Source organism: Hemiscyllium ocellatum, chromosome 5 (assembly GCF_020745735.1).
Source record: "Hemiscyllium ocellatum isolate sHemOce1 chromosome 5, sHemOce1.pat.X.cur, whole genome shotgun sequence".
Lineage (NCBI taxonomy): Eukaryota > Metazoa > Chordata > Chondrichthyes > Orectolobiformes > Hemiscylliidae > Hemiscyllium > Hemiscyllium ocellatum.
Genome location: NC_083405.1, coordinates 87,228,310 through 87,241,748, shown reverse-complemented (window position 1 = coordinate 87,241,748; position 13,439 = coordinate 87,228,310). Strand labels below are relative to the sequence as shown.

General features: G+C 39.9%; 1 protein-coding gene across 3 annotated transcripts in view; it reads left to right on the top strand.

Moving 5' to 3' along the window:
* abcb4 (ATP-binding cassette, sub-family B (MDR/TAP), member 4) overlaps positions 1-6,288 on the top strand; it is a 123,587-nt gene extending 117,299 nt beyond the window's left edge. For all 3 annotated transcript variants that reach the window (XM_060824959.1, XM_060824957.1, XM_060824960.1), the window contains 2 exons: positions 966-1,112; positions 5,979-6,288. In XM_060824959.1, coding sequence (XP_060680942.1) covers positions 966-1,112; positions 5,979-6,179 — 348 coding nt within the window. In that variant the 3' untranslated portion in view covers positions 6,180-6,288. The remainder of the gene's footprint in view (positions 1-965; positions 1,113-5,978) is intronic.
* Positions 6,289-13,439: the final 7,151 nt, after the last annotated feature.

Genomic DNA, 13,439 nt, shown 5'->3' with positions numbered 1-13,439 from the left:
ATGAAGCTGATAGAATCCGCAGAGAGATATAGACAGGTTAACCGAGTGGGCAAAAAACTTGGCAGATGGATATATATGTGGGAAAAATGTAAGGTTTTGCACTGGCAGGAAGAGTAGATGAGCTGAATGTTATATAAATGGAGAAAGACTTCAGAAAGCTAGAGAACAGAGGGATTTGGGAGTAGCTATGCGTAAGTGACAAAAAGCACCCAAGTGCAACAGGTAATGGGGAGACAAATAAAATCTTGGTCTTTATTTCAAAGGAAAATTAAAAACAGGCAAGTCTTGCTAAAACTGTACAAGGCACAAGGTAGGCCATACCTGGAAATACTGTGAGTAGTTTTGATCCCCTTATCGAAGGAAGTATATACTGGCATTGGAAGCAGGTCAGGGAAGGTACGCAAGATTGATCATGGGTATGAAGGAATTGTATTGTGAGGACAGGTTTTGTAGGTTAGGTTTGTACTCATTGAAGTTTTGAAGAATGAGAAGTATTGAAACATATAAAATTCTTTATAGGATTCTTGTGGGGAAGGGGGAGAGATGCGGGGAATGAACAGGTGGATGCTGAGAGTCTAGGAGCAGAGAGTGTAATATCAGATTAAGTGGTCTCCTGGTCAGGATAGAGATGAGGAGGAATTCTTCTGAGGATGAATCTGTGGAACTGCAGAGGAGTTTTGAGGCTGGGTCATTGAGTATATTCAAACTGAGATGAACAGATTTTTAATGGCTAAGGGAATCAAAGGTTGTGGGGAAAACATGGGAAAGTGAGTTCAGGATTATCAGATCAGTAATGATCTCATTGAATGGCTGAGCAGACTTGATGGGCTGAATGGCCTACTTCTGTTTCTGCATCTTATGATAGTGCAAGTAAAACAAAAATAATCTGTACAAGCATCATACATTGGTAGTACTTTCTAAAATTGCTGGTCACTAATTGTAGTTATTCTATTCAACTTATTTAGAAATACAATACGTGTGTTGGAGACAAGGGTGCCCAGCTCTCTGGAGGTCAGAAACAGCGTGTTGCCATTGCTCGAGCCTTAGTCCGAAACCCCAAGATCCTCCTCTTGGATGAAGCTACTTCAGCACTGGATACAGAAAGTGAAATGGTGAGGCTTCACTTGTTGGTCATGTGCAAAGTGTTTGAAAACAATTTGATTATAAGAGTAAGATGCACAAGAGGAAGTAAATAGTGGGAATAAAGTGTGGTACCTGAATATGTCCATATCCCTCACTGTGTTTGTAAAACATCCAAAGGTGTCAGAAGTACTCTGATGAACATTACTCCCAGATTTGTTTCAACAGAAGAAAATGATTGGTTTTGTGTAAAATTACATTAGCAAAGTTGCCTATGAAAAAATGACTGGCTATAGAATAAGGGATAACACTGGGTTGATTTAATAATGAACAGTACAGAGGAATAGTCCTACCACTCAAAGGTTTCAGGATTATTGCCAGTTTCTTGTCACAAATATTATCCGTGTTTATTTTTACTCAGAAGTTTACTGAGCAACCCAGTTGATATTATTAATATATTTCATGCAGATTCCTTGATTACAGCAAACAAAAATGATTGTTCATAGCAAAAAAAACTGGGTGTGCAGGGAATAAACCTCACTTCTCAATGGATGGTTTTAAATTGTGGGTCATAGAAACACAGAAGGTAGAAGAAGGAGTAGCTTATTGAGCCTGATCTGCTATTAAAGTTGATAATGAGTGATTCTTCATCCCAATATCATTGTCCTCCTCCCTCCATATCTCCTTCTGACTCCTTTAGATATCCGTCCCTCCGTTCCTCCTCTTCCCTTTCCTTCTTTCCTCCATTATATTCGGTGACTTCACCTGTCTTGATATAGAATGTCACAGGTCTAAGTTAAGACAGTTCTACTCATCACAGTCAAAAATGGCTGACCCCATATCCTGAGACTGTGACCACTTGTTTATCAGCTCCACGCACGAGAATCATCATGCCTGCATCCAGACTGTCTAGTCCTGTCTCATTTCAGCGAGATCCCCTCTCATTCTTTTCCATTCCACTGAATACAAGTCCAGGAAACCATGATCTCCTGTTGGCAGCTTTGCCCAAACTGTATATCTTCTGTGCCAATATCTTTTCTTACTATTTCACTGATGTCATCTTTCACTACCAATGTCACCCGATCTCTTTTTTTCTCTTTTTGCCTGTCGTACCTAAAGACTGAATATTCTTGAATGTTGAGTTTCTAACTTTGTTAACCCTGAGCCATGTTTTTGTGATTATCATATCATGCCCGTTTACACTATTTGTGTCATTGATTCATCTCCCTTATTGCGAATGTTCCATTAGAATTGACATTTTGACATTTTACACTCATGATTTGTTCCACAACACTAGTTGCTGCTAGCCCTTGTTTCCCCTACCTTCCACTTATACTTTTCTATCTTCCATTTCTCCTTTATTTTCTCATTCTTGTTCCCCTTTCTGGTTCTTATCCCTCTGCCTAAAGCCACATCACTGACAAATGCCCCTGTCGGGATATTGGTCCCAGTCCTACTGCATGCGACCCATGTAGTTTGTACAGATCCCAACTTTCTCAGAATCGGTCTTAATGCCGTAAGAATCCAAAACCTTCCCTCCTTCTGGACATTGGAAATTTGTCATCAAGTCTAAGAGCTGTGGATGATTAAAAGAATAAAGTCCTGAAAGGAATAGCATCAACTGTGGGAGGTGTTGGGTAAACAAGGAGATGGGGAGATATGTAGCAGAGTTCAGAATTAGGAAAGTTACTGCTTTCCAGATTCTTAAAAGGATCAATGCTTTTCTAATTCTATTCTTACAGTGGTCACATCAAACTTTAAAATGTATGGGTGTTAGTCTGCATCTGTTCTAGAAATTATTCAGGCAGGTTTATTTATTGAACAAAGAATAATTAATTTATTACAAATAAAACTGAAGTAAACATGCAAACATTATTGACACAAAATGCTTAGGTTATAGGAAGGTGGATATGATTTTTACTCTAACATCCCAAAATTAACATGAGAGAAATATGGGTAACAGACAAACTATGAGTGAACACACTACAGAACACATTAAACAGCAATTGAAATCGAGAGAGATTCCATGGATTTATCCACATTCCCTCTCCGCTCCGCCAGCACAGAAGTTGGTGGCATTGTGGGTCACCAAATTTCATGAAAAGTTCAAAAAAGCTTACAGTTCTCCCACGTTTGTTGGCTTATCCTTGAAATTCCCTCAAGAGCTGCTTCAGCATGGACTGTCTCACCAATAAGGACAACACTCCCTGGATGCTGGAAGCTATACTCTGTCACATACTTACAAACACCAGCTTTTTCATAAACAGCTAGGTTCACCAAGCTGGTACTGCCCTGGATTGTTTCCTGAGTTCTAATCTTGCTCAGTTGCCAAAGTAAATGCTGTTTTTGTGTACCACCTTCAGCCTTGCTGAAAATTGCACTGAAGTGTTAATGGCATAAAGCTTCATCTGAGCTGCCGCAGCTCCCAGCATTTCTCTGAAGCTCTAACTCTGACACTTCATTACATCTAACTCCTAGGCTTCTGTCTGTGTTGTGACTCTGAAGGGCATTTGACCTTTCACTGATTTCCAATTGTACTATTAATTATGAATCTACTGATTCCCAGAACTTCTGAGTTCTGACAGGTCAGTGCTGTTGGCTCTAAATTGCCGCCTCAAAAGAACAGTTTGAAAGTTCTTTTCTGCATGGAGCCTACCTCTCTATATATCTGTCACTTTCTCCAATTGACTGTGAAATCGATGACTTCATAGAATCACAGAATCCCTACAGTGTGGATTGTTTGTCAAGTCACACCCACCCTCCAAATAGCATCCCACCCAGACCTACACCCCCACCCTGTCACTATAACCCTGCATTTCCCATGGCTAAGCCATTGAGCCTGAACATCCCTAAACAATATCGGCAAATTCCCATGGCCAGTCCACCTAACCTGCACATCTTTCGACTGTGGGAGGAAATCACCCACCCAGAGGAAACCCACACAGACGTGGGAAGAATGTGCAATTTCCACACAGACAGTGGCTCGAGGCTGGTATCACATTCCCAGTGCTGTGAGGCAGCAGTGCTAACAACTGAGCCATCGTGTCACTCCTTCTGAAATATTTTACTTATCTATTTTAAAACTTTGCAAAAACCTCGTTCCTAGGTAGTATTCATTATAGCAAATATTTTAGAACTGTCAAATATCGCAACTTCTTATATGTGCCTATTTCCTGAATGTTTCAATGTTCACTTAGTGCTCGCTCCTACAGTTGGAAAGACATATGGAATTTTTCATGTTTGGTATCTCGAGACTTGTAGCCTGCTTTTAATTATGTTGCCAACTGAATCATGTAGTTGAACATCTGTCAGCTTTAAGCAGTGTTCTATCAGCCATGGCTCACTATCTGCCAATATTGTGACACTTGTTCCTGGGTCCAATTTGAAATTCATGAGATTTCTGTTAATTAAAATGTCCGCTCGCCAAAATGTTTAGTCTGAGTGACGGATTTGGAGTTCTTCTTCGAAATATTCTTCAGTATTGAGAGTTGCCACTAGGTTGTTTCGAGTTTATGGTCCTCAGCAATCAGCAGTATCTGCTTCCTTTGAAATCTTCTGGGTTTCCCAGTCTGTTTGGCTCATTGGGACTGGTGCTACTAAATTAGACTTTCATACCCCAAGCTGACCACTGTGTTGTGGGAGGTGCCATCTGTCTAGTGTGCATAGGGTAGTCACCTTCTAATCTAATCAGAATAATCTTGTGGAAGAATCAAGATGTAAATTATTGCAGAAATTACATGTGATTAGCATAGCTCTACAATATTATAAAGACTACAGGGGGACCACAGTCTACGGTCTGTCTCCCATGAATTCTCACTTCACTCTCTCACCAAGTCCTCACAACATCAGCAGAATGGATGGTGGTTATTGCACTCAATCAAGTATTAACCCTTTTCAGATCTTTATTCAGTAGGGTTTATTATTGTTATTTGCCATATTAAAAAAAACCTCATTTTAATCTTCAACCCTTTGGATGGACCTCTGGAATTTTATTGTTTCAGATTAATTGAGAGTTATGAAGTATTCCTTTAAATATTCACCACCAGTCATCTAATATACTATATTTTAATCCAATTCCCCTTCTATCTTCAACAGTTCTTCTTTAATTCTCATGGCTATATTTAAGTTCACTAGGAAGAAAGGTTCCAGAGGGTAAGGTCAAGTTGGCTGATGCTTGATGTCTGAATGGAAAGCTGGAGGAAGCAGAAGAAACTGGTCTGAGTAAGCTAGCCATAGCCCGACAGGACAATAGGATTGCTCTCTCATTAGAAAGAGCCACCTAGTGGTGAATTCAACCTGAGGGTCACCACACCCAAGTGTGGTTGAAAGGCGGGACCTTCTGAGCTGAGCTGGAAGTAAATCTGTGTTGTTGTCATCACTCTGCATCGTAAAATAGCAGTGCAGATAACTGAGCTAACAGAGTCTAATAGAATCAGTAGATGGAAAGATTTCGAATTAGAGTTGGAGGTGGTTGTATAAGTGGTTCAAGATCACAGTGAGGCTTCTAAACAGCGATAAGGTTTTATTTAATTCTGCTTGATAAGCAGTTAATGTGGTTTAATGAAGAAAGAGGTGATGGGGAAGAAGAATTTACTGCAGATTATGATACAAGAAGTAGGTTTTTGGAATTGAGATTTGGATGAAGTGAACACGAGCCAGTGAAAAAAACTATTGGGCAAAATTCTTTCCCTGCTTCAGATGGTTCCAGTTTTTCATTATGTTGTAGAATATAGTTATTTTTCTCAAAGTGGCTTATATGCATTCCACATCAGTCATAGATTTAAAACTGCAAAACCATCAATTTCTATGAGCATTATTTTAAAAAATCTGTCATCAAAATTATCTAGCAAACTTGACCTGTCATGGATTTCATTTTGTCATTTTATCCATTTGAATAGATCGTCCAAGAGGCGCTGGATAAAGCAAGAGAAGGACGTACCTGCATTGTTATAGCTCATCGCCTGTCTACCATCCAGAATGCTAATAAAATAGCAGTGTTTAGCAATGGCCAGATTGCAGAGGAAGGAACACATCATCAGCTTCTTGCTAACCAGGCTCTATACTACAGTCTAGTGACAGCACAAATGGGAAAAAACTGAGTGACTTAAGGAAAGAAAAAGAAAATTAAATTACTGCAATGCAGTCATTGAAAAATTGTAAATTAGTACTTCAGTTGTACTTTCTGTTAAATACCAATGAAAAAGTAAACCCATGGAACAACACTTTTCTTTTAATTTCTGAAGTTCCCTTAACATAAAAAAAATGGCCAAAGATGATTTAAGCTAACTTTATCTTCACCTTGACAATACAAATTATTATCGCAATTTACATTTATACTAAAGTGTTAGAGTGAAATCAGCCACCTGAATGTTAATCAAATCTCAAACAAAAGCAAAGTAGTGCAGAGACAAGATATCTGAAGTAAAAACAGAAAATTCTGGAGGACCTCAGCTGGGGTGAGAGAAACAGAATTGATGTTTTGAGTCCAATATAACTCTTCTTGGAACACCAAGTCTCTGCATTTCTGATTTTTTTGTTAAACCCGTTTTGTAATCTGTTTAGAAAATGTTAGATATGTAAGGTTAAAATCAAGTGTGCTCCCAGATTTCCTGGACTAATATTAATGCATATTAATTCAGCACCACTGGCATTATCAATTTGCGCCTTGAACTAGAAGCCAGTGCTGACTTAACCCATATCTATTTGTTTGGTGTTGCTAATGCCCAAGAAACCCTTGCCACTGTCACTGCAGCAGCAGGTTTTGTCAGCCGCTGTCACTTTATTGTTCCTATTCTTTGATGCAAGCACCTTGCTGCTATGTTGCTGGCAGTGACCTTAAAAGCACCACAACTGCTTGGATGGTGAGTGTAGCCCCAGCAGTTGGAGTGGTATAAGTCCATGCTTAACACAAAGCTTTGCATAGCTACACCCACTGAGATATATAACAGTCTTCAGCAGGAGCTAGTCAGTGGTGTTTGTGTGTTATTCTGAAGTCCTCTTCAGTCTCTTTTTAAAGTTAGCAATGACATACCTTAAGCCTTGACCTGTATCTCCTTAGAAGACACCAGCGTGTTGGAACCTTCACAATTTAAAATGAGCAGTTTGATTTCAACACAGAAATGCAGAGAGTTATTGCACATCGATGCAGATTCAAGATTATGGATACTTTGGACAGCAAGTTAAATTGGTCAGCATGGAAGAAATCCTTCCCGAGACAGATTTGCTTCAGGTCAGCACAGCAAATGACATGCCAAATATGTTCACGCACTGCTTTAGTCTGTGGGACCGTGAGCAGACCATGTTATTAACAGACAAATAAATAAAGAAAATGCTGATGCCTTTGATGTCTTAAAAACGTGACAACTATTTTACTTAGAGAATCAGTTAAGGAACAAGCAAAATTCAATAAAATAACAATTTCTGGGAGAACCTTTATCGATGATCTTTCTACTTTATCTGAAGCTCATGAATGTGGAGCATGACAACCAGAACTAATCAGAGACAGAATTGTCATTTTGAAGTTTTGATTAGTGTCTTCTACCTCTTTTACAGTTTAATGAATATCTCACACTTGAAAATGCTAATCAGATTGTGTTCGAAGCTGAGATTTCAAAAAGACAAATTCTGTGGAATAGAAGGACAATTTTACTCCAGAAGTAAAACCTTTTGATGATTTTGAACATCATAAGATACAAATACTCCAAGCAGTCACAAGACAAATCAACACAAATGGTCTTTAATTTTTTTGATGCTGTTGGGAGGCATAGACCAAGGAATAGAGCAAAGAAAAACTCACAAAAGCAATGTCCAGCTCTATCTCAAGAATGTCATCATTGCAAAAAAGTGAGACAATCTCAAAAACCTCAAAAATGTGCAAAGACCAGAAACAGAAACAATGCTGGTGCCATAAGTCAATGCATTATTGCAAACACTATTAGAAAAGTTGGACTCCCTAGATATATATCCATTAGAACATGTATCAGTAGATAGTGACACACCACCTTTAGAAGAAATACTATAGCTATTGTGATGGGAAGTAGTTGACCCATCTGAACCAGATATGAGAGAGCTCAGCTACAGTAATGGACATTCAACACAATTCAAGCTTGATGTAGCAGTGGAGGAAGATCTGAAAGTAAACTTTAAACAAGGGAAGAGCTTAATGTATTCAGATGTTTCTTTCAGTTCAAAGGACAAGTTTCAGAATTGAAGGTAGTTAATTAAAACAGTATAGCACAAGTACAGGTTCTTCAGACCACAATATCTGTGGCAATCACAATGCCATTTTAAACTACTCCCACCTGCCTGCACCTGGTCCATATCCCTCTATTCCCTGCCTGCTCATGTATTTGTCTAAATGCCTCTTTGTATACGTATTTGTTTCTACCCCCTCCTCTGGCAGCAGGTTCCAGGCACCCACTACCTTCTCTTTCAATAACCTTGCCTCACACATCTCCTTTAAGCTTTTTCCCTTTCACCTCCTACCTACACCTCCAATTTTTGACATTTCCACCCTGGGAACATGACTCAGACTATATCCGGAACATCCCAAAAGTGCAAAATTGCTATAAAGTAGATTGCAGGGAGGTAGTCTTCTGTTTTAGACTGAGCAATGTGTTTTTCTCACAGAAACAGTTAATTTGGAAAAACATGACTCATCAGTATGTATCTGCCAGCAGCTTGGAACCAGGAAGATAAGAAGCCATTAGGAACCAGGGATGTTACTGTTTTGGAATCACTATCCAGGATTCTAAATGGAATCCATAAACAGAAAGAAAAATTCAAATTCATGAAGAGTTAAAATTATCAGGTCTGCTTGGTAAAGCTAGTGGAAGAGATTAATAGTGGACTCCTTGCAGAGAGGGAGAACTCTAGGAAGCTAATTGCAAGGCTTGAAAACTGAGATGAGTCAAAGTGAATTCCTGAGAGTTGTGATACACTTTGGGTCAGTCCCAGGAGAAGTTAGGGAACCCTCTGGATCTAGAAAATTATAGCTCTTGGGTGTAATTAAAATCAGAGCAGGAAATGGTTCATTCAAATGTTCAGGTTTAAAGAATAAAAGATTGTAAAACATATTGTTGTTAGTAGAACCTACTTAAACTCTTGTGCTGCAATTTTTTTTTCACCTGAAATCATCTATTAAAAATTGGAAGATCAAGATTCTTTGAAAGAAATTGTCTCAGTGAAACTCAAAACAATTAAATGGGACAAATATTCAAAGCAAACTCAACAACCATTAGCATTCACGTAGCACCTTTAATGCAATTGAAATATCCCTTTCACAGAGGTGTCTTAAAGCCAAATGTGTCACCAAGCCAAATAGAAATATACTGAGGTGGATGATCAAAGTTTGGGAGAAGATTTGTAGCTCGGGTGCTCGTTGTTGTGGTTCTGTTCGCTGAGCTGGGAATTTGTGTTGCAAATGTTTCATCCCTTGTCTAGATGACATCCTCAGTGCTTAGGAGCCTCCTGTGAAGCGCTTCACAGGAGGCCCCCAAGCACTGAGGATGTCACCTAGACAGGGGACGAAACGTTTGCAACACAAATTCCCAGCTCGGCGAACAGAACCACAACAACGAGGTGGATGATGCTTAGTGAAAGAGGAAGGATGCAAGGTTGTATTAAAGGAGGATTAAAGTCTGCGCAGCTGAAGGCGTGTTCACACAGATGAGCAATTAAAATAGAGGATGCTCAAGAGGCCAGATTGAGAGAAATGCACATATCTCAGATGCTCGGGGGACTGAGCAGATTACAAAGGTAGGGAGGAGCTAGGCCTTGCTTGAAAACAAGGATGAGAATGTTAAGACCGAGCATTGCTTAACTGGGAAACTGTATGTTCAGCAAGCAAGTAAAGATGAGTTAGTGGGATTTGTAGCAATTTAGGGGATGGGCAGCAGAGTTTTGGATAACCTCAAGTCAAAAAGGGTAGGTGCGATGAGTCAGCCAGGGATACATAGGAATAGTCTTGCCCGGATGTAACAAAGGCATTGAGAGTTTCAGCAGTAGATATCTACCTTTATCTGATATCTACCGTTAACTACCGCTCCTGTTAATGGCCTGTGGACATGTGCTGTTCGGTAATTCCCAGTGTCCTACTATTCATCATGCTTTCCCTGTCCTTATTTGTCCTGGGTGGTGGCAAACCTTTGAGTGTAGTTGACCTATCCAGTTAAATGGAGAATGTTCCATCACACTCCTCACCTGCACCTTGTAGTGGACAGATTTTGGAGAGTCAGGAGGTGATTTGGTCACTGCAGAATTCCTAACTGTTACCTGTTCTTGTAGCCATAGTGTTTATATGGCTGGACTAGTTCATTTTCTGCTCAATGGTAACTCCAGAATGTTGGTAATGGGAGTTTCAATCATGGTGATGCAATCAGACATTTAGAGATTAGATACAATTTTTTTGGCACTCATCATTGCCTGGTCCTTGCGTGATGCAAATGATACCCCCACATATCAGTTAAATCCTAGATGTTGTCCAAGTCTTACTCCCTATGGACACAACTGTTTCAGTTTCTGAGAGATCCTTGATGATGCTGAACATTTTGCAATTATCTAGAACATCCCACTTTGACGTTATGGTGGAGGGATGCTGCTGAAGCAGCTGAAAATGGTTGGGCCTTGGGTAATACCCTGAGGAACTCATGCATAGAAGCCATCAGAATTTCTGACAAGTATCACTCTAACCAGTGAAGAGTTTTCTCTTGATTCCCAAGAGAATTTTTGCTAGGGGTCCTTACTGCTACTGAAGCAGCAAACTTGAGTCATGTAATTTGTTTTAAATCAACTAGATATCACTTAGGTTTGAGTTCAACAAATCTGATAATGCAGGCTATTGTTGAAGATTTAGTGTGCTGCCTCACAGTACCAGGGTCCCAGGTTCAATTCCAGCCTCAGACGACCGTGTGGAGTTTGCACATTCTCCCTGTGTCTGCGTGGGTTTCCTGTGGGTGCACTGGTTTCCTCCCACAGTCCAAAGATGTGCAGATTAGGTGAATTGGCCATGCTAAATTGCCCATAGTGCTGGGTGCACTGGTCAGAGCGGAGGTGGGTCTGTGTGGGTTACTCTTCGGAGGGTCGGTGTGTACTGGTTGGGCTGAATGGCCTGTTTCCATATTGTAGGGAATCTAATGGCGAATTAACTAAACAAAGCAATGATTGTGACCCTTGAATCTTTATGCAAAGACTTTAAAATCAAAGAAGAAATAATTATGGCAATCCAAAGTATATCACTTGGTACTGTCTCAATAGCAGACTAAAAGGCAGTAGCAGATAATGTGCAGTCACAGGTATGACACTGAGACTTAGTGAGTACTGATCTGCATATCAGTTTCATTTTAGACGTGCAGTTTTTTTGGACCCACATCTTAGACCTAATCAGTGCATATTTTGTGGTGTATTAGTATTTTTTTCTTGTGTGTAGTAATGAATAAACTCATCCTTCTTGTTAACTCAACAAATACCTGGCTTAAATGGATCCTTTTTTAAAGCATAGGTTCAATTGGTTTGGGAGAACAACATCCACAGGGAATGTGTCCATTTTATATTAACCTTGTTGCAACCAAGGAGGTGGGTGAATAAAATAGGGAAGCTAGCTCATCCCTTCTCTTCCGGGAGCTTAACAGTGTGGGGTATCCCATCTGGAGCTGTAAGGAATTGGTGAACCTTATCTAGGGTCTGGTAGTAACAGTCTGGAAAATTTTCATAGAGTCCCTATAGTGTGGAAGCAGGCCATTTGGTCCATCAAGCCCACATCACTCCAAAGTCCCTGGTACTGTGAGCCACCATGTTATGCTTCAAACATTTGCTGATGTAACAAAGTAAGAACATTTGGCTTACTGCACCCTATACGCTACCACTATCCCAGTCTACATTTAGGTAGTTAAAGTTTCCTATTATAGCTACTCTATAATGTTAAAATTTCTCTAATTACCCTGCAGATTTGAACGTCTACATCATTCCCATAGATGGCATGTTACAGACAACATTGGGCAATGTTTTGGTACCCTTTTTATTCCATAGTTCTTGTCAAATTGATTCTATCATCGATCCCTCTGGGACATCCTCTTTTTCCAGCACCGTGAAGCTCGTCTTAACCAATACTGCCACTCTTCCTCCTTCCCTTCCTTTCCTATCTTTCCTGAAGATCTTGTGTTCAAAACAAATTAAAATAGCCAGTCCTGCACGGCCTTGAGTCACCTCATTTCATCACCACATCTTATTTTCAAATGGTAATCTGTGTCTGTAAATCCCCAATCTTATTTATTATTTTCTATGCATGCACACACCTTGTATAGTAACCTTAATATAAACTTCCTCATCTCCCTTTTTTCCAATTTCACCTATTGACCTGTTATTCTCCGTCCTAGTACTATCTGTCCCTCAATATTTTGGGCACCTTGGTATTCTTCTCTAATATCCTTTGCTGGTTCCCATACCCCTGCCATGATAGCTTAGAACCCTTCAAACCACAATAACAAAGTGTCACTGAAGGAACTCAGTACCTAATCTCTGTTACTTTTAGCTAAACAGATACTATTCCACCCCACCCCCAGTCCCCAGAACTAGCCCCAATTTCCCAGAAATCTAAAGCCCTCCCTGTTGCACCTTCTTTCCAGCCACACATTCATGTGCCTCATCCTGCTATTTCTGTACTCCCTATCATATGGCCCGGGCAGTAATCCAGAAATTACTACATCTAAAGTTTGTTAATATTTATAAAGATCCCTAAATTCTGGATGAAGGGCCACATTATCCTTCCTCTCTAAGTAATTCTTACTAATGTAGACCACAACCTCTTACTGTTTAGCCTCCCCCCAGAAGAATATCCTGCGATCACTCTGTGATGTCCTTGACTATGGCACCAGGGAAACAACAATACCATCCTAGATGTTATGTCAACACCTTGCAGAAATGTAAATGATCATTCGCCAAAAAACACAACCATGTTCAATTCAGTATTCAAAAGGTCATTGGATGATCATTTTTACTGGAAATAGTATGCAAGGTTATGTGGAAAAGGCAGGAGATTGGCACTATATATGAGTGCAACCAAGGTGCCTTCTATGCAATAACAATTCTGTGATTCTATATGACTTTAACAGTAAAGGGCTTTCCCCCAATCTGATTTACTCCAGTTGTCCTAGGGTTGCTTGATGACACACACAGTCAAATGCTACCTTGATGTCAAGGGCAGTCACTCTAAAGTCACCTCTAGAGTTCAGATCTTTTTCCATAATTAAATCAAGTCTGTAATAACATCAGGATCTGATTGGCCCTGACAGAACCCAAACTGTGAGCATATTATTCATTTTCCAATACCACTTGATGGCACTGTTGAAGATGGCTTATATCAA